Source organism: Anomaloglossus baeobatrachus, chromosome 8, assembly GCF_048569485.1.
Source record: "Anomaloglossus baeobatrachus isolate aAnoBae1 chromosome 8, aAnoBae1.hap1, whole genome shotgun sequence".
Taxonomy (NCBI): Eukaryota; Metazoa; Chordata; class Amphibia; order Anura; family Aromobatidae; genus Anomaloglossus; species Anomaloglossus baeobatrachus.
This window is the reverse complement of record NC_134360.1, coordinates 3,877,149-3,897,471: the sequence shown is the minus strand read 5'-3', so window position 1 is coordinate 3,897,471 and position 20,323 is coordinate 3,877,149. Positions and strand designations below refer to the sequence as shown.

General features: G+C 49.8%; 1 protein-coding gene across 1 annotated transcript in view; it reads left to right on the top strand.

The window, feature by feature from the left end:
* The window catches only part of TSEN2 (tRNA splicing endonuclease subunit 2), a 53,790-nt gene that overhangs the window by 9,176 nt on the left and 24,291 nt on the right, over positions 1-20,323 (top strand). The window contains 5 exon segments of the mRNA XM_075321259.1: positions 293-374; positions 5,048-5,084; positions 9,478-10,315; positions 12,193-12,270; positions 12,351-12,401. Coding sequence (XP_075177374.1) covers positions 293-374; positions 5,048-5,084; positions 9,478-10,315; positions 12,193-12,270; positions 12,351-12,401 — 1,086 coding nt within the window.

The window sequence follows — 20,323 nt, the reverse complement described above, 5'->3', positions numbered from 1 at the left end:
GGGCAGTAATGAATTGATCAATACATTAGCTAAATATCTCTTTTTTTCAAATACTCCTCAGCAGTTATGCAATGTCACACTTTTCATATGGCTAGTTGTATTTTTCATTCCTTATGTATTATACAGCAGTTCTGCTTGTCCATATTTCTCTGAATTTGGTGTGCAGCTTTCACTTCATATAGATTGTGTATTTTTTGGCTAGCTGTTCACATTTACAATGGTGTTGCAGCAGTCTTTCTGATTGTTAGAAAGTGGAACCAACCTGAATTGTTGTTTGTCTTTTTGTCTCCAGGGATATTTTGGGAAGGGGATTTTGTCCCGCAGTAGACCAGATTACAGCATTGCCCAGGACGAGCTGAGGGGGCGCTGGAAAGGTAAAGTGGTGGATATTGGGAGTGACTGTCGCTGGCAGCTTCAGACGCAGGGTAGACGCAGATCCTGTGAAGCCGGTCATCATCAGCCGCTGTGCACAGTGACGAGCCGGTCATCATCAGCCGCTGTGCACAGTGACGAGCCGGTCATCATCAGCCGCTGTGCACAGTGACGAGCCGGTCATCATCAGCCGCTGTGCACAGTGACGAGCCAGTCTTCATTACCCACTGTGCACAGTGACGAGCCGGCCATCATTAGCCGCTGTGCACAGTGACGAGCCGGTCATCATCAGCCGCTGTGCACAGTGACGAGCCGGTCATCATCAGCCGCTGTGCACAGTGACGAGCCAGTCTTCATTACCCACTGTGCACAGTGACGAGCCGGCCATCATTAGCCGCTGTGCACAGTGACGAGCCGGTCTTCATTACCCACTGTGCACAGTGACGAGCCAGTCTTCATTACCCACTGTGCACAGTGACGAGCCAGTCTTCATTACCCACTGTGCACAGTGACGAGCCAGTCTTCATTACCCACTGTGCACAGTGACGAGCCAGTCTTCATTACCCACTGTGCACAGTGACGAGCCAGTCTTCATTACCCACTGTGCACAGTGACGAGCCGGCCATCATTAGCCGCTGTGCACAGTGACGAGCCGGTCTTCATTACCCACTGTGCACAGTGACGAGCCAGTCTTCATTACCCACTGTGCACAGTGACGAGCCGGCCATCATTAGCCACTGTGCACAGTGACGAGCCGGTCGTCATTAGCCGCTGTGCACAGTGACGAGCCGGTCGTCATTAGCCGCTGTGCACTGTGACGAGCCGGTCATCATCAGCCGCTGTGCACTGTGACGAGCCGGTCATCATCAGCCGCTGTGCACAGTGTCGAGCCGGTCGTCATTAGCCACTGTGCACATACACTAAGTTTCCACACACTAAGGGGTACTTTGCACACTACGACATCGCAGGTGCGATGTCGGTGGGGTCATGTCGAAAGTGACGCATTTCCTGCGTCGCTCTCGACATCGTAGTGTGTAAATCCTAGATGATACGATTAACAAGCGCAAAAGCGTGGTAATCGCATCCTCGGTGCAGCGTCGCCGAATTCCATAATTATGCTGACGCGACGGTCCGATGTTGTTCCTCGCTCCAGCAGCAGCGCACATCGCTGTGTGTGAAGTCGCAGGAGCGAGGAACATCTACCTGCGTCACCGCGGCTCCCATCGGCTATGCGGAAGGAAGGAGGTGGGCGGGATGTTTACATCCCACTCATCTCCGCTCCTATTGGCCGCCTGCCGTGTGACGTCGCAGTAACGCCGCACGACCCGCCCCCTTAATAAGGAGCGGCCAGAGCGATGTCGCAGGACAGGTAAGTGCATGTGAAGCTGCCATAGCGATAATATTCGCTACGGCAGCTATCACGATATCACAACTGCGACAGGGGCAGGGACTATCGCGCTTGGCATCGCAGCATCGGCTTGCGATGTCGCAGCGTGCAAAGTACCCCTAAGAGTACTGTGCCTTTAAACAATATGGGACCTCCCATATGATGTCATGTCTTTGGAAGCTTCTGATAGGTTTATTGGCAACATCTGAGTTAATCAGAGACACACCTGTGAATGTATTGTAATGCACCTGAAACACACGGCTTCTTTGTGTAGCATCATGGGGAAAGTCAGAAGAAATCAGCCAAGATCTCAGGAAGAGAATTGTGGACTTGCACAAGTCTGGTTCATCCTTGGGTGCAGTTTCCAGATACCTGAAGATGCCTCATTCATCTGTGCAAACAATAATACGCAAGGACTAACAAGATGGGAATGTCCAGCCATCATACCGCTCAGGAAGGAGACGGGTTCTGTGCACCAGAGATGAACGTGCTTTGGTCAGACATGTGCAGATCAACCCAAGAACAACAGCAAAAGACCTTGTGCAGATGCTGGCGGAAGCTGGTAACATTGTGTCACTATCCACAGTGACACGAGTCCTGTATCAACATGGGCTGAAAGGCCGCTCTGCCAGGAAGAAGCCATTACTCCAAAAGAAACAGGAAAAAAGCCAGATTAATGTTTGCACATGCAACAGGAACAAAGAGCTTAATATGTGGAGACGTGTCCTGGGGTCTGACGAAACTAAAATTGAGCTGTTTGGCCATAATGACCATCGTTACATTTGGAGGAAAAAGGGAGAAGCTTTGAAGCCTAAGAACTATCCCAACTGTGACACACGGGGGCAGCATCATGTTGTGGGGTTTTGCTGCAGGAGGGACTGGTGACTTCACAATATAGATGGTGTCATGAGGAAAGAAGACTGTGGCCATACTGAAGAATATCTCCAGACATCAGCCAGGAACGTAAAGCTTGGGCGGAAATGGGTCTTCCAGATGCACAATGACCCGAAGCTACTGCCAAACTGGTTACACAGTGGCTTAAGGATAACAAAGTCAATGTTTTGGAGTGGCCATCACAAAGCCCTGATCTCAGTCCTATTGAAAATGTATGGGCAAAGCTGAAAAGGCCGGAGCGAGCGTCGACCTCCAAACACGGCTCAGCTACACCAGATCTGTCTATTGTGAGAAGCTTCTGGAAGGATCCAAAATGTTTCCCCCAAGTCACACATTGTAAGGGCAATGCCACCAAATACTAATGACATGGAGGAAGCTGCACTGTGCAGAAAAGAATGAGTGCCTGAAAACATTCTCTCATTATTCTGGAGAGTGAAGGGAAAAACCTGCAGATGTGTCTGTAATAGAGAGCGGAGGGAAAAACCTGCAGATGTGTCTGTATAGAGAGCGGAGTGAAAAAGCAGCAGATGTCTCTGTATAGAGAGCGGAGTGAAAAAGCAGCAGATGTGTCTGTATAGAGAGCGGAGGGAAAAAGCAGCAGATGTGTCTGTATAGAGAGCGGAGGGAAAAAGCAGCAGATGTGTCTGTATAGAGAGCGGAGGGAAAAACCTGCAGATGTGTCTGTATAGAGAGTGGAGGGAAAAACCTGCAGATGTGTCTGTATAGAGAGCGGAGGGGAAACCTGCAGATGTGGCTGTATAGAGAGCGGAGGGAAAAACCTGCAGATGTGTCTGTATAGAGAGCGGAGGGAAAAACCTGCAGATGTGTCTGTATAGAGAGCGGAGGGAAAAACCAGCAGATGTGTCTGTATAGAGAGCGGAGGGGAAAACCTGCAGATGTGTCTGTATAGAGAGCGGAGGGAAAAACCTGCAGATGTGTCTGTATAGAGAGCGGAGGGAAAAACCAGCAGATGTGTCTGTATAGAGAGCGGAGGGGAAACCTGCAGATGTGTCTGTATAGAGTGGAGGGAAAACCTGCAGATGTGTCTGTATAGAGAGCGGAGGGAAAAACCTGCAGATGTGTCTGTATAGAGAGCGGAGGGAAAAACCTGCAGATGTGTCTGTATAGAGAGCGGAGGGAAAAACCAGCAGATGTGTCTGTATAGAGAGTGGAGAGAAACTAATGGTTTCACCTATAGCAGGGGCACATATATACTATCTGAGCACAGAATCATTTCCACAATTGGCTGTTATATAAAGCATTCATCCTTTAAGATCTATTGATTAAAGGGAACCTGTCAGCAGAAATTTTGCCCAAAAGCTAAAAGCTTCCCCCTCTGCAGCTCCTGGGCTGCATTCTGGAAAGGTCCCTGTTATTATTGTGCCCCCTGTGAGACCAAAATAAAGACTTTATAAAGTGCACCTTTTTGTATGCAGATTCTGTAAATGGTACGCGGGGGCGGCTGCCTGACGGCCGTTATTCTGCCTCCTGCCGCTTTAGGCCGTCCCCCATCGCTGATTTCCATAGCTGTGGACGCCGCCCAGTGCTCCACAGGTTCCCGCGCATGCCCAGTGCCTATCTCTCGTGGATGAGCACTGTGCCCAGTGTCACCGCTGGTGACGTGCGCGCAGGCTTTAGATTATGGGCGGTGCTGTGATGTTTATTACCAAGCAACCGCCCATAATCGCGGGACCGCGCTTTCTCCCTCGGCCTCCTTCGTTCTGCGCAAGCGCGGTGCTGCTGACCCCACGTCACCTTTTTCCCATCTATTTCCTGCCTCAGGGCAAGACGGGAAAGAGGTAACGTGGGGTCAGCAGCACCGCGCTTGCACAGAACGAAGGAGGCCGAGGGGGAAAGCGCGGTCCCGTGATTATGGGCGGTTGCTTGGTAATAAACATCACAGCACCGCCCATAATCTAAAGCCTGCGCGCACGTCACCAGCGGTGACACTGGGCACAGTGCTCATCCACGAGAGATAGGCACTGGGCATGCGCGGGAACCTGTGGAGCACTGGGCGGCGTCCACAGCTATGGAAATCAGCGATGGGGGACGGCCTAAAACGGCAGGAGGCAGAATAACGGCCGTCAGGCAGCCGCCCCCGCGTACCATTTACAGAATCTGCATACAAAAAGGTGCACTTTATAAAGTCTTTATTTTGGTCTCACAGGGGGCACAATAATAACAGGGACCTTTCTAGAATGCAGCCCAGGAGCTGCAGAGGGGGAAGCTTTTAGGTTTTAGGGGACATTTCTGCTGACAGGTTCCCTTTAAAATCAATTTTACAATTAACTTTGTTCATGAGAAAATCCTCTGTAAAGATTTTATGTTCTGTGAATCCGTGGTTATTATAAATGGGGAAATATTCACTCGCTAAATTGTGTTTCTCTCCAGCAGATTCCAGAATTACATTTCCAGTTATTTCATCCATCAAGTGAGTGTAATCCGCTGATAAACCAATCACGACATCGCGACTCGCCCAACGCCATCAATAACACGAGACCATTCACATTGCTCTGGGATTTACTTCATAACTACACCGTGTGCAGAATTATTAGGCAGATGCGTATTGTGATCACATGACACTTGTTATACACGTCGTCCTACTCCAAGCTGTATAGTGAGAGCCAACTACCAATGAAGTAACGCCGGTGCTGTGCCTCTCTGTAATGAGGAGGGGTGCGGTGTAATGAGGAGGGGTGCGGTGTAATGACACAACACCCTGTATAAGGGGGGCTTAATTATTAGGCAACTTCCTTTCGTTTGTAAAAATGGGTCAGAAGAGAGATGTGATGGGCTCTGAAAACTCCATATTGTGCGATGTCTTGCAGAGGGATGCAGCAGTCTTGAAATTGCCAAACTTTTGAAGCGTGATCACCGAACAATCAAGCGTTTCATGGCAAATAGCCAACAGGGTCGCAAGAAGCGTGCTGGGCAAAAAAGCCGCAAAATAACTGCCCATGAATTGAGGAAAATCAAGCGTGAAGCTGCCAAGATGCCATTTGCCACCAGTTTGTCCATATTTCAGAGCTGCAACGTTACTGGAGTATCAGAAAGCACAAGGTGCGCCATACTCAGGGACAGGCCAAGGTAAGGAAGGCCGAAAACCACCACCTCTGACCAAGAAACATAAGATAAAACCTCAAGACTGGGCCAAGAAATATCTGAAGACTGATTATGCTAGGATCAGCAAAGATCAACTTGTGGGACCTTTTCGGGTTGAGGCTGGAGTGAAGCTCAACTCCCAGACCTACTGCTAGTTTCTGGAAGACAACTTCTTCAAGCAGTGGTACAGGAAGAAGTCAGTATCATTCAAGAAAAACATGATTTTCATGCAGGACAATGCTCCATCACATGCATCCAACTACTCCACAGCGTGGCTGGCCAGTAAAGGTCTAAAAGATGAAAAATAATGACATGGCCCCCTTGTTCCCCTGATCTGAACCCCATAGAGAACCTGTGGTCCCTCATAAAATGTGAGACTACAGGGAGGGAAAACAGTACACCTCTTGGAGCAGAGTCTGGAGGCTGTGGAGTCTGGAGGCTGTGGAGTCTGGAGGCTGTGGAGTCTGGAGGCTGTGGAGTCTGGAGGCTGTGGAGTCTGGAGGCTGTGGAGTCTGGAGGCTGTGGAGTCTGGAGGCTGTGGAGTCTGGAGGCTGCTGCATGCAATGTTGATGGTAAATAGATCAATGACAGGATCTATGGATGGAGGCTGCTGAGCGTCATCAGAAAGAAAGGGGGCGATATTGGGCACTCATTTTTTGGGTTTTGTTTTTATGTCAGGAATGGTTATTTCTATATTTTGTGCAGTTATATTGGTTTCCTGGTGACAATAAACAAGTGAGATGAGAATAGATTTGGTTTTTATTAAGTTGCCTAATAATTCTGCACAGTAATAGTCACCTGCACAGATATCCTCCTAAGAAGCCAAATCTAAAACCCCTCCAACTGCCAAAAATATTAAGCGCTGATATTTGAGTCTTTTGGGTGATTGAGAACATAGTTGTTGATCAATAATAAAAAAATCCTCTAAAATACAACTTGCCTAATAATTCTGCACACGGTGTAATGATGAGCGGGCACTGTACTGTTCACTCATCACTAGTTACCAGTACCGAGCACTCGAGCATGGTAGTGCCCGCTCATCACTAGTTACCAGTACTGAGCACCTGAGCATGGTAGTGCCCGCTCATCACTAGTTACCAGTACTGAGCACTCGAGCATGGTAGTGCCCGCTCATCACTAGTTACCAGTACTGAGCACCCGAGCATGGTAGTGCCCGCTCATCACTAGTTACCAGTACTGAGCCCCCGAGCATGGTAGTGCCCGCTCATCACTAGTTAGCAGTACCGAGCACTCGAGCATGGTAGTGCCCGCTCATCACTAGTTACCAGTACTGAGCACCTGAGCATGGTAGTGCCCGCTCATCACTAGTTACCAGTACTGAGCACCTGAGCATGGTAGTGCCCGCTCATCACTAGTTACCAGTACTGAGCACCCGAGCATGGTAGTGCCCGCTCATCACTAGTTACCAGTACTGAGCACCTGAGCATGGTAGTGCCCGCTCATCACTAGTTACCAGTACTGAGCACTCGAGCATGGTAGTGCCCGCTCATCACTAGTTACCAGTACTGAGCACCCGAGCATGGTAGTGCCCGCTCATCACTAGTTACCAGTACTGAGCCCCCGAGCATGGTAGTGCCCGCTCATCACTAGTTAGCAGTACCGAGCACTCGAGCATGGTAGTGCCCGCTCATCACTAGTTGCCAGTACCGAGCACTCGAGCATGGTAGTGCCCGCTCATCACTAGTTGCCAGTACTGAGCACCCGAGCATGGTAGTGCCCGCTCATCACTAGTTACCAGTACTGAGCACCCGAGCATGGTAGTGTCCATTCATCACTAGTTACCAGTACTGAGCACCCGAGCATGGTAGTGTCCATTCATCACTAGTTACCAGTACTGAGCACCCGAGCATGGTAGTGTCCGCTCATCACTAGTTACCAGTACTGAGCCCCCGAGCATGGTAGTGCCCGCTCATCACTAGTTACCAGTACTGAGCACCTGAGCATGGTAGTGCCCGCTCATCACTAGTTACCAGTACTGAGCACCTGAGCATGGTAGTGCCCGCTCATCACTAGTTACCAGTACTGAGCACCCGAGCATGGTAGTGCCCGCTCATCACTAGTTACCAGTACTGAGCACCTGAGCATGGTAGTGCCCGCTCATCACTAGTTACCAGTACTGAGCACTCGAGCATGGTAGTGCCCGCTCATCACTAGTTACCAGTACTGAGCACCCGAGCATGGTAGTGCCCGCTCATCACTAGTTACCAGTACTGAGCCCCCGAGCATGGTAGTGCCCGCTCATCACTAGTTAGCAGTACCGAGCACTCGAGCATGGTAGTGCCCGCTCATCACTAGTTGCCAGTACCGAGCACTCGAGCATGGTAGTGCCCGCTCATCACTAGTTGCCAGTACTGAGCACCCGAGCATGGTAGTGCCCGCTCATCACTAGTTACCAGTACTGAGCACCCGAGCATGGTAGTGTCCATTCATCACTAGTTACCAGTACTGAGCACCCGAGCATGGTAGTGTCCATTCATCACTAGTTACCAGTACTGAGCACCCGAGCATGGTAGTGTCCGCTCATCACTAGTTACCAGTACTGAGCCCCCGAGCATGGTAGTGCCCGCTCATCACTAGTTAGCAGTACCGAGCACTCGAGCATGGTAGTGCCCGCTCATCACTAGTTACCAGTACTGAGCACCCGAGCATGGTAGTGCTCGCTCATCACTAGTTACCAGTACTGAGCACCTGAGCATGGTAGTGCCCGCTCATCACTAGTTACCAGTCCTGAGCATGGTAGTGCCCGCTCATCACTAGTTACCAGTACTGAGCACCCGAGCATGGTAGTGCCCGCTCATCACTAGTTACCAGTACTGAGCACCCGAGCATGGTAGTGCCCGCTCATCACTAGTTACCAGTACTGAGCACCTGAGCATGGTAGTGCCCGCTCATCACTAGTTACCAGTACTGAGCACCTGAGCATGGTAGTGCCCGCTCATCACTAGTTACCAGTACTGAGCACCTGAGCATGGTAGTGCCCGCTCATCACTAGTTACCAGTACTGAGCACCCGAGCATGGTAGTGCCCGCTCATCACTAGTTACCAGTACTGAGCACCTGAGCATGGTAGTGCCCGCTCATCACTAGTTACCAGTACTGAGCACCTGAGCATGGTAGTGCCCGCTCATCACTAGTTACCAGTACTGAGCACCTGAGCATGGTAGTGCCCGCTCATCACTAGTTACCAGTACTGAGCACCTGAGCATGGTAGTGCCCGCTCATCACTAGGTCTAACATGTCATTACAGTTGTTGTCCTTCTGGCAGTGGCGCTCGAGGTTCAGTCACTTTTCTACCTAATTTTCTTCCATCTTTCTGTGGCTCATGTAAATCCACCGAGAGGAGGTTGGAGACAGATGGAAAACAAGTAGGTGGAAGCTGCACTGAACTGCTGAGTCGGGTGCCCTGAGCGCCTGTGCTTGGTTTGATCGGTCGTTTTGTGTGGACAGTCCCATCAGTCCCGCCATATCCTTCCAGCCTCGCAGTTTGGTGGCTTTTGTAGCACTGGACTGTAGCACTCTGTAATTGACAGTCGGTCCTCCTTACAGGTCAGTATTGTGCACAGGGCATGATATGGCAGTTGATACTCACTAGTGTCGGCCCCGGGTGCGGTCCAGGATCCAGGTGGGATTTTTTGCTAATGGGACATTTGTGTTCCTACTTTTATGAGCTGATTTGGATAATTGTGTTTCTGGTGTTTCCAGGTATCGGCATCATGTAGAATGGGCCGGAGAACTCTTACGAGGACAGAGCATGGACGCCGCGTCAATTAGCAGAATCCTTGGCGATTACACCCGTCCTATTACTGTGCCCGGTGACACCGAGGACACGGGGACTTCAGAGGCCTCCTCGGAGGAGGGGCGGCCGCCGGCGTCTCCTAATGAAGACCGCGCAGTTAGAGAAGGAAACCCTCATTATGACCCCCTGTCTATGAATGTCTGCGACACCAGTGACTGCACCACTCCGCAGGACACGGGCGAGGACACGCACTGCCACAGGCACGATGACCTGATCTCACACTGCGGGTGCAAACACACGGCTCACACCGGGCCTGAAGGAGCCAGTGTCACGGCTCACGCCGGGCCTGAAGGAGCCAGTGTCACGGCTCACGCCGGGCCTGAAGGAGCCAGTGTCACGGCTCACGCCGGGCCTGAAGGAGCCAGTGTCACGGCTCACACCGGGCCTGAAGGAGCCAGTGTCACGGCTCACGCCGGGCCTGAAGGAGCCAGTGTCACGGCTCACGCCGGGCCTGAAGGAGCCAGTGTCACGGCTCACACCGGGCCTGAAGGAGCCAGTGTCACGGCTCACGCCGGGCCTGAAGGAGCCAGTGTCACGGCTCACGCCGGGCCTGAAGGAGCCAGTGTCACGGCTCACGCCGGGCCTGAAGGAGCCAGTGTCACGGCTCACGCCGGGCCTGAAGGAGCCAGTGTCACGGCTCACGCCGGGCCTGAAGGAGCCAGTGTCACGGAAGATCTGGGGCAGGAATACGTGTTAGTAGAAGAGGAAGACCTAGGTGAGGCTGGAGACGAGGAGGACAGAGGGGTAAGAATGGTGCGCGGGCCCCTGCTGGGAATACACACGGGCAGATTACCTGCACCCGGCGCGTAGCCGTCTCCTCCAGGCTTGTCACACTTCTTGTCCCGGTTGATTATTTTACCATGTACCGGCCTCTTATATGAGACCATCCACACACCGCTAAAGTCATGGCGCAGCCCCCTCATTATCCGAATCATTGGAGGATTGAAAGGTCAGAAAGAAAACCTGTCTGCAATATAGTGAGCTATAGGGAGAGTAGGGGGATGCGGCTGCAGATTGTCTCCCTGTGTAACTCAGACAGCAGAGCGCTTCCTTCCCCAGGCTTCTGTTTTTTGGGAAATCTACACTGTTATTTTGATGGTTGTTCCTTAGACAGTTAAAGGGGTTTTCCAGTTTCGGATAGCTCCTTGCTCGTTTTTTTTTTCTTTGTGAAAACATATAACATGCTGTACTCGCCCTCCCCGGGTCCAGTACTGAGTCTGTGGCGCAGCTCCTGGTGAATGTCATTGTCTGCAATGCTGATGCCAATCGGAGGGCTGAATGTTTTGTGCCTCCTTCTCGGGCTCAGTTATTGTCTGCAGCGCTGTCCTCTTGATTTCACCGCTGCGAAGAGCAACAGACGCAGGAAGCCGCAGAGTCGGTGCTGGACCTGGTGACGTGGAGTAGATGGTTTGTGAGAGGGGTTCTCCTAAACCAGAAAATCCTTTTATAAAGAGTAACGTAGGAGGTTTCAGGTTCTATCATAGAAATCTGCAGTCACTCTGTGTATCACTCTGTGACTGCGGAGTCCTCACAGAGAGCACACTGCACACTGTCAGGATTCTCTGTGCTGGTGACAGTGGATGGATAGGTTACTACAAGTATGTGATTTGCAGATTTCCAGTCATATTCCAAGTAGACATGCACGGCCTCTCTGAGATTCCTTGTATAGGAGGAGTCCGAGCACGTCTAGTTGGCATGTGACTGCAGGAATACAAATCACATACTTGTGACCGCCCCCTCTCACCAGCACTGGAGAATCCTGACAGTGCGCAGAGTGCATGCTGAGAGAATTCGGAAATCTGCCGTCACCTAGAGGGAATGCAGACATTTATCAGAAGACCGGACAAGCCCTTTATCTAATGTATACATAGATCAGCCTTTGCCATGTTGTGAATCTGTGTAATATACTTCATTACCTTCTTTAGCTTCCTTCTCTTCCACACACCATGTTAATGTGCTGTTTGAATGCCCAGCTCATGCTGCTTTAGAAGCCGCTTTCATCTGCTGCTCAGGATCCGTACTCCACATAAACAGGCTGAGTACAGGACTTTCCCTGTCTGACACTTTGTGCTTCTTTCCTTAATACAGAGAATGAGTGGGAAAGCCCTGTACCCGGATTTCTTGAGGGTAATGTAGGAGACTTTGAGACAACATGGCTGCAAAATCATAATGTTTCAGAGAGAAGGAAAAATAAGGTTATGAAGTGTTTTGCAAAACGTCATGAGTTTGAAAAGTCAGGTCAATAATAGTATGTATTAAGAAGTGTCTTCAGACCAAAGCTGATTAGTCGCTGCGGCATTGCCCCTTCAGGTTTAAATATAGATTTACCAATCCGTATCACCTGGGGACCCCCCCCACTAAGAGATAGAGATATATAGATGTATATAGTAACATTTCTGGAGATGTTTATTACCCACCTCTGCCCACCCCTCTTGGTAACGCTCCTGCTTCACCCCAGGGAGCTCATTTGTGGACCTGATTGACATTCATCCTGCGCCCTGTGTGTAACAGTCGGGTTACGTGGTTATGCGTGGCTCACACTCCATACATCTAGGCCTGTGTGGTCTCTGCTTTCTGTTCTGTACCTGGTCATTTCTTCCTTTCTATCTTTACTCCTCCAGGAGGTGAAGACGCTGCGCTTAGTCCTCCGCAGGAATCCGTTCAGACTTCTGGAGTACTTACAGTTAAGCCATGAAGAGGTAGGTGTCCCCGTGTCTCCAGCGCGTCCTGCAGAGCGGTGATACATTTATATCTGAGTCTTATGTCCTTGTCTTCTCAGGCCTTCTTCTTAGTATACGCCTTGGGCTGCCTGTCCATCACGTGTCAGAAGGTAAGAGGTTCTCATGGTGACCATACAGCGCCTCGTGTACAGCGCCTCTCAGACCCGCTGCCTCGTGTACAGCGCCTCGTGTACAGCGCCTCTCAGACCCGCTGCCTCGTGTACAGCGTCTCGTGTACAGCGCCTCTCAGACCCGCTGCCTCGTGTACAGCGCCTCTCAGACCCGCTGCCTCGTGTACAGCGCCTCGTGTACAGCGCCTCTCAGACCCGCTGCCTCGTGTACAGCGCCTCTCAGACCCGCTGCCTCGTGTACAGCGCCTCGTGTACAGCGCCTCTCAGACCCGCTGCCTCGTGTACAGCGTCTCGTGTACAGCGCCTCTCAGACCCGCTGCCTCGTGTACAGCGCCTCGTGTACAGCGCCTCTCAGACCCGCTGCCTCGTGTACAGCGCCTCTCAGACCCGCTGCCTCGTGTACAGCGCCTCGTGTACAGCGCTTCTCAGACCCGCTGCCTCGTGTACAGCGCCTCTCAGACCTGCTGCCTCGTGTACAGCGCCTCGTGTACAGCGCCTCTCAGACCTGCTGCCTCGTGTACAGCGCCTCGTGTACAGCGCCTCTCAGACCCGCTGCCTCGTGTACAGCGCCTCTCAGACCCGCTGCCTCGTGTACAGCGCCTCGTGTACAGCGCCTCTCAGACCCGCTGCCTCGTGTACAGCGCCTCGTGTACAGCGCCTCTCAGACCCGCTGCCTCGTGTACAGCGCCTCGTGTACAGCGCCTCTCAGACCCGCTGCCTCGTGTACAGCGCCTCGTGTACAGCGCCTCTCAGACCCGCTGCCTCGTGTACAGCGCCTTGTGTACAGCGCCTCTCAGACCCGCTGCCTCGGGCAGGGGCATCCGTAACTCCCTCTAAACCAGTCCTCTGATGTAAAGCAAAAAGTTGCAAATTACCCTTCATATTCTGCATAAATTTGTGACTATTTTACTTGAAATTGTTACACTTTATATTCTATGTCAGGCAATGGCCTTTCAATGAATTAGGCACCTGTCACTCCAGCGGAGGAATCACCGGCCCTCATCCATCCCCAGTGTCCATTTATCCAGAGGCTTTCTTTAAAAATGAAAACATTATTTATTTATTTTTTTAACATACAGTGGGTACAGAAAGTATTCACACCCCTTTACATTTTCATTGCAGCCATTTGGTAAATTCTCATTAATGTGCACTCTGCCCCCATCTTGACAGAAAAAAACAGAAATGTAGAATTTTTTTCAAGTTTTTTTAAACAAGAAAAACTGAAATATCCCATGGTCATAAGTATTCAGCCCCTTTGCTCAGTATAACACATGGTCATAAGTATTCAGCCCCTTTGCTCAGTATAACACATGGTCATAAGTATTCAGCCCCTTTGCTCAGTATAACACATGGTCATAAGTATTCAGCCCCTTTGCTCAGTATAACACATGGTCATAAGTATTCAGCCCCTTTGCTCAGTATAACACATGGTCATAAGTATTCAGCCCCTTTGCTCAGTATAACACATGGTCATAAGTATTCAGCCCCTTTGCTCAGTATAACACATGGTCATAAGTATTCAGCCCCTTTGCTCAGTCATATGTAAGTCCCATGCTGTCCATTTCCTCCTTCATTGGGGTCCAGCTGTGTGTAATTACACTGATAGGATGTGGTTTGGAAAGGCGCACACCTGTCTATATAACACCTCACAGCTCACACTGCATGTCACACCAAATGAGGATCAGGAGGTCAAAGGAACTGCCCAAGGAGCTCAGAGACAGAATTGTGACAAGGCACAGATCTGGCCAAGGTTACAATAGAATTTCTGCAGTACTCAAGGTTCCTAAGAGCACAGAGGCCTCCATAATCCTTAAATGGAAGAAGTTTGGGACCAGCAGAACTCTTCCTAGACCCGGCCGTCCAGCCAAACTGTGCACTCGTGGGAGAAGAGCCTTGGTGAGAAGTAAAGAAGAACCCCAAGATCACTGTGGCTGAGCTCCAGAGATTCAGTAGGGAGATGGGAGAAAGGTCCACAAAGTCACCTATCACTGAAGCCTCCACCAGTGAGGCCTTTATGGCAGAGTGGCCAACGGAAGCCTCTCCTCAGTGCAAGACATATGAAAGCTGCATAGAGTTTGCAAAAAAAAAACAGTTGAAGGACTCCAGACTGAGAAATAAGATTCTCTGGTCTGATGAGACGAAGATAAAACTTTCTGGTGATAATTCTAAGCAGTATGTATGGTGAAAACTAGGCACTGCTCATCACCTGCTCAATAGCATCCCCACAGTGAGACATAGTGGTGGCAGCATCATGCTATGGGGCAGGGACAGGACGATTGGCTGCAATTGAAGGAAAGATGAATGCGGCCAAGTACAGAGATATCCTGGAAGAAAACCTCTTCCAGATGCTCTGGACCTCAGACTTGGCCAAAAGTTCACCTTCAAACAAGACAATGACCCTAAGCACAAAGCTAAAATAACAAAGGAGCGGCTTCAGAACAACTCTGTGACCATTCCTGACCGACCCAGCCAGAGCCCTGACCTAAACCCAACTGAGCATCTCTGGAGAGACCTGAAGATGGCGTCCACCAACGTTCACTATCCAACCTGACGGAACTAGAGAGGATCTGCAAGGAGGAATGGCCGAGGATCCCCAAATCCAGGATCCCAAGAAGACTCATGGCTGTACTAGCTCAAAAGGGAGGGTGCCTCTACTGAATACTGAGCAAAGGGGCTGAATACTTATCACCATGGGATATATTGAGCAAAGGGGCTGAATACTTATAACCATGTGATAATTCAGTTTTTCTTGTAGACATTTTTGCAAATTTATTAATTTGGGGTTTTTTTTGGTCGAGATGGGGGATGGGGGCAGAGTGCACATTACTGAGGAAAAAATACCAAATTGCTGCAATGAAACAAAGGGGGAAAAATGTAAAGGGGTGTGAATACTTTCCGTGCCCTCTGTATCTGTGTGTCTCTCCCAGTAATATAGGCTGGATGTGAGCTCTGTGTGTCTCTCCCAGTAATATAGGCTGGATGTGAGCTCTGTGTGTCTCCAGTAATATATAGGCTGGATGTGAGGTCTGTGTGTCTCCCAGTAATATAGGCTGGATGTGAGGTCTGTGTCTCTCCCAGTAATATAGGCTGGATGTGAGGTCTGTGTGTCTCTCCAGTAATGTAGGCTGGATGTGAGCTCTGTGTGTCTCTCCCAGTAATATAGGCTGGATGTGAGGTCTGTGTCTCTCCCAGTAATATAGGCTGGATGTGAGGTCTGTGTGTCTCTCCCAGTAATATAGGCTGGATGTGAGGTATGTGTGTCTCTCCCAGTAATATAGGCTGGATGTGAGGTCTGTGTGTCTCTCCCAGTAATATAGGCTGGATGTGAGTTCTGTGTGTCTCTCCAGTAATATAGGCTGGATGTGAGGTCTGTGTGTCTCTCTCTCAGTAATATAGGCTGGATGTGCGGTCTGTGTGTCTCTCCCAGTAATATAGGCTGGATGTGAGCTCTGTGTGTCTCTCCCAGTAATATAGGCTGGATGTGAGCTCTGTGTGTCTCTCCCAGTAATATAGGCTGGATGTGAGCTCTGTGTGTCTCTCCCAGTAATATAGACTGGATGTGAGCTCTGTGTGTCTCTCCCAGTAATATAGGCTGGATGTGAGCTCTGTGTGTCTCTCCCAGTAATATAGGCTGGATGTGAGCTCTGTGTGTCTCTCCCAGTAATATAGGCTGGATGTGAGCTCTGTCTCTCCCAGTAATATAGGCTGGATGTGAGGTCTGTGTGTCTCTCCCAGTAATATAGGCTGGATGTGAGGTCTGTGTATCTTCCAGTTATATAGGCTGGATGTGAGCTCTGTGTGTCTCAGTAATATAGGCTGGATTTGAGCTCTGTGTGTCTCTCCCAGTAATATAGGCTGGATGTGAGGTCTGTGTCTCTCCCAGTAATATAGGCTGGATGTGAGCTCTGTGTGTCTCTCCCAGTAATATAGGCTGGATGTGAGCTCTGTGTGTCTCCCAGTAATATAGGCTGGATGTGAGCTCTGTGTGTCTCCCAGTTATATAGGCTGGATGTGAGCTCTGTGTGTCTCCCAGTAATATAGGCTGGATGTGAGGTCTGTGTCTCCCAGTAATATAGGCTGGATGTGAGCTCTGTGTGTCTCTCCCAGTAATATAGGCTGGATATGAGCTCTGTGTGTCTCTCCCAGTAATATAGGCTGGATGTGAGCTCTGTGTGTCTCTCCCAGTAATATAGGCTGGATGTGAGCTCTGTGTGTCTCCCCCAGTAATATAGGCTGGATGTGAGGTCTGTGTGTCTCCAGTAATATAGGCTGGATGTGAGCTCTGTGTGTCTCCAGTAATATAGGCTGGATGTGAGCTCTGTGTGTCTCCAGTAATATAGGCTGGATGTGAGCTCTGTGTGTCTCCAGTAATATAGGCTGGATGTGAGCTCTGTGTGTCTCCAGTAATATAGGCTGAATGTGAGCTCTGTGTGTCTCCCCCAGTAATATAGGCTGGATGTGAGCTCTGTGTGTCTCTCCCAGTAATATAGGCTGGATGTGAGCTCTGTGTGTCTCTCCCAGTAATATAGGCTGGATGTGAGCTCTGTGTGTCTCTCCCAGTAATATAGGCTGGATGTGAGGTCTGTGTGTCTCCAGTAATATAGGCTGGATGTGAGCTCTGTGTGTCTCCAGTAATATAGGATGGATGTGAGCTCTGTGTGTCTCCAGTAATATAGGCTGGATGTGAGCTCTGTGTGTCTCCAGTAATATAGGCTGGATGTGAGCTCTGTGTGTCTCCAGTAATATAGGCTGGATGTGAGGTCTGTGTGTCTCCAGTAATATAGGCTGGATGTGAGCTCTGTGTGTCTCCCCCAGTAATATAGGCTGGATGTGAGGTATGTGTGTCTCTCCCAGTAATATAGGCTGGATGTGAGCTCTGTGTGTCTCCAGTAATATAGGCTGAATGTGAGCTCTGTGTGTCTCTCCCAGTAATATAGGCTGGATGTGAGCTCTGTGTGTCTCCAGTAATATAGGCTGGATGTGAGCTCTGTGTGTCTCCAGTAATATAGGCTGGATGTGAGCTCTGTGTGTCTCTCCCAGTAATATAGGCTGGATGTGAGCTCTGTGTGTCTCTCCCGGTAATATAGGATGGATGTGAGCTCTGTGTGTCTCCAGTAATATAGGCTGGATGTGAGGTCTGTGTGTCTCCCAGTAATATAGACTGGATGTGAGGTCTGTGTGTCTCCCAGTAATATAGGCTGGATGTGAGTTCTGTGTGTCTCTCCCAGTAATATAGGCTGGATGTGAGGTCTGTGTGTCTCTCCCAGTAATATAGGCTGGATGTGAGGTCTGTGTGTCTCTCCCAGTAATATAGGCTGGATGTGAGCTCTGTGTGTCTCTCCCAGTAATATAGGCTGGATATGAGCTCTGTGTGTCTCTCCCAGTAATATAGGCTGGATGTGAGCTCTGTGTGTCTCTCCCAGTAATATAGGCTGGATGTGAGCTCTGTGTGTCTCCAGTAATATAGGCTGGATGTGAGCTCTGTGTGTCTCTCCCAGTAATATAGGCTGGATGTGAGGTCTGTGTGTCTCCAGTAATATAGGCTGGATGTGAGCTCTGTGTGTCTCTCCCAGTAATATAGGCTGGATGTGAGCTCTGTGTGTCTCCAGTAATATAGGCTGGATGTGAGCTCTGTGTGTCTCCAGTAATATAGGCTGGATGTGAGGTCTGTGTGTCTCCCGGTAATATAGGATGGATGTGAGCTCTGTGTGTCTCCAGTAATATAGGCTGGATGTGAGGTCTGTGTGTCTCCCAGTAATATAGACTGGATGTGAGGTCTGTGTGTCTCTCCCAGTAATATAGGCTGGATGTGAGGTCTGTGTGTCTCCCAGTAATATAGGCTGGATGTGAGTTCTGTGTGTCTCTCCAGTAATATAGGCTGGATATGAGCTCTGTGTGTCTCTCCCAGTAATATAGGCTGGATGTGAGCTCTGTGTGTCTCTCCCAGTAATATAGGCTGGATGTGAGGTCTGTGTGTCTCTCCCAGTAATATAGGCTGGATGTGAGCTCTGTGTGTCTCTCCCAGTAATATAGGCTGGATGTGAGGTTTGTGTGTCTCTCCCAGTAATATAGGCTGGATGTGAGGTCTGTGTGTCTCTCCCAGTAATATAGGCTGGATGTGAGGTTTGTGTGTCTCTCCCAGTAATATAGGCTGGATGTGAGGTCTGTGTGTCTCTCCCAGTAATATAGGCTGGATGTGAGGTCTGTGTCTCTCCCAGTAATATAGGCTGGATGTGAGGTCTGTGTGTCTCCCAGTAATATAGGCTGGATGTGAGGTCTGTGTGTCTCTCCCAGTAATATAGGCTGGATGTGAGGTCTGTGTGTCTCCCAGTAATATAGGCTGGATGTGAGGTCTGTGTGTCTCCCAGTAATATAGGCTGGATGTGAGGTCTGTGTGTCTCCCAGTAATATAGGCTGGATGTGAGGTCTGTGTGTCTCTCCCAGTAATATAGGCTGGATGTGAGCTCTGTGTGTCTCCAGTAATATAGGCTGGATGTGAGCTCTGTGTGTCTCCCAGTAATATAGGCTGGATGTGAGCTCTGTGTGTCTCTCCCAGTAATATAGACTGGATGTGAGCTCTGTGTTTCTCTCCCAGTAATATAGGCTGGATGTGAGCTCTGTGTGTCTCTCCCAGTAATATAGGCTGGATGTGAGGTCTGTGTGTCTCTCCCAGTAATATAGGCTGGATGTGAGGTCTGTGTGTCCCCCAGTAATATAGACTGGATGTGAGCTCTGTGTGTCTCTCCCAGTAATATAGGCTGGATGTGCGGTCTGTGTGTCTCTCCCAGTAATATAGGCTGGATGTGCGGTCTGTGTGTCTCTCCCAGTAATATAGGCTGGATGTGAGCTCCGTGTGTCTCTCCCAGTAATATAGGCTGGATGTGAGCTCCGTGTGTCTCTCCCAGTAATATAGGCTGGATGTGAACTGTGTCTCTCCCAGTAATATAGGCTGGATGTGAGGTCTGTGTGTCTCTCCCAGTAATATAGGCTGGATGTGAGGTCTGTGTGTCTCCCAGTAATATAGGCTGGATATGAGCTCTGTGTGTCTCTCCCAGTAATATAGGCTGGATGTGAGGTCTGTGTCTCTCCCAGTAATATAGACTGGATGTGAGGTCTGTGTGTCTCCAGTAATATAGACTGGATGTGAGGTCTGTGTGTCTCTCCCAGTAATATAAAGGAAAAACGTTTGGAACTCCATTCTATGTCTGAACTGGGTGCAAAAAACCTAAAAAACATCACTATGGGGAGATAAGGTATGCACACCAGTGACTATGTAAGGGGAATACATGGAATAGCAGAAACTGCTGTGTGAATACTGACATGAAAAATTCAATAGCTATTTGTAAGAATGAAATGTGAAAAATGGAACCTGCATTACTGCCATGAATATATGAAGAGAAATTTAGCTACTGAATTGATCAATGCAGAAGAGCCCCAACACTACGCCAAAGTATTTCTCTACGTTGGGGTCCCTAGCTTGTGTGTGTCCTCTCACACACATCTCCCAGTAATATAGGCTGGATGTGAGGTCTGTGTCTCTCCCAGTAATATAGGCTGGATGTGAGGTCTGTGTGTCTCTCCCAGTAATATAGGCTGGATGTGAGGTCTGTGTGTCTCTCCCAGTAATATAGGCTGGATGTGAGGTCTGTGTGTCTCTCCCAGGAATATAGGCTGGATGTGAGCTCTGTGTCTCTCTCCCAGTAATATAGGCTGGATGTGAGGTCTGTGTGTCTCTCCCAGTAATATAGGCTGGATGTGAGGTCTGTGTGTCTCTCCCAGTAATATAGGCTGGATGTGAGGTCTGTGTGTCTCCCAGTAATATAGGCTGGATGTGAGCTCTGTGTCTCTCCCAGTAATATAGGCTGGATGTGAGCTCTGTGTGTCTCCAGTAATATAGGCTG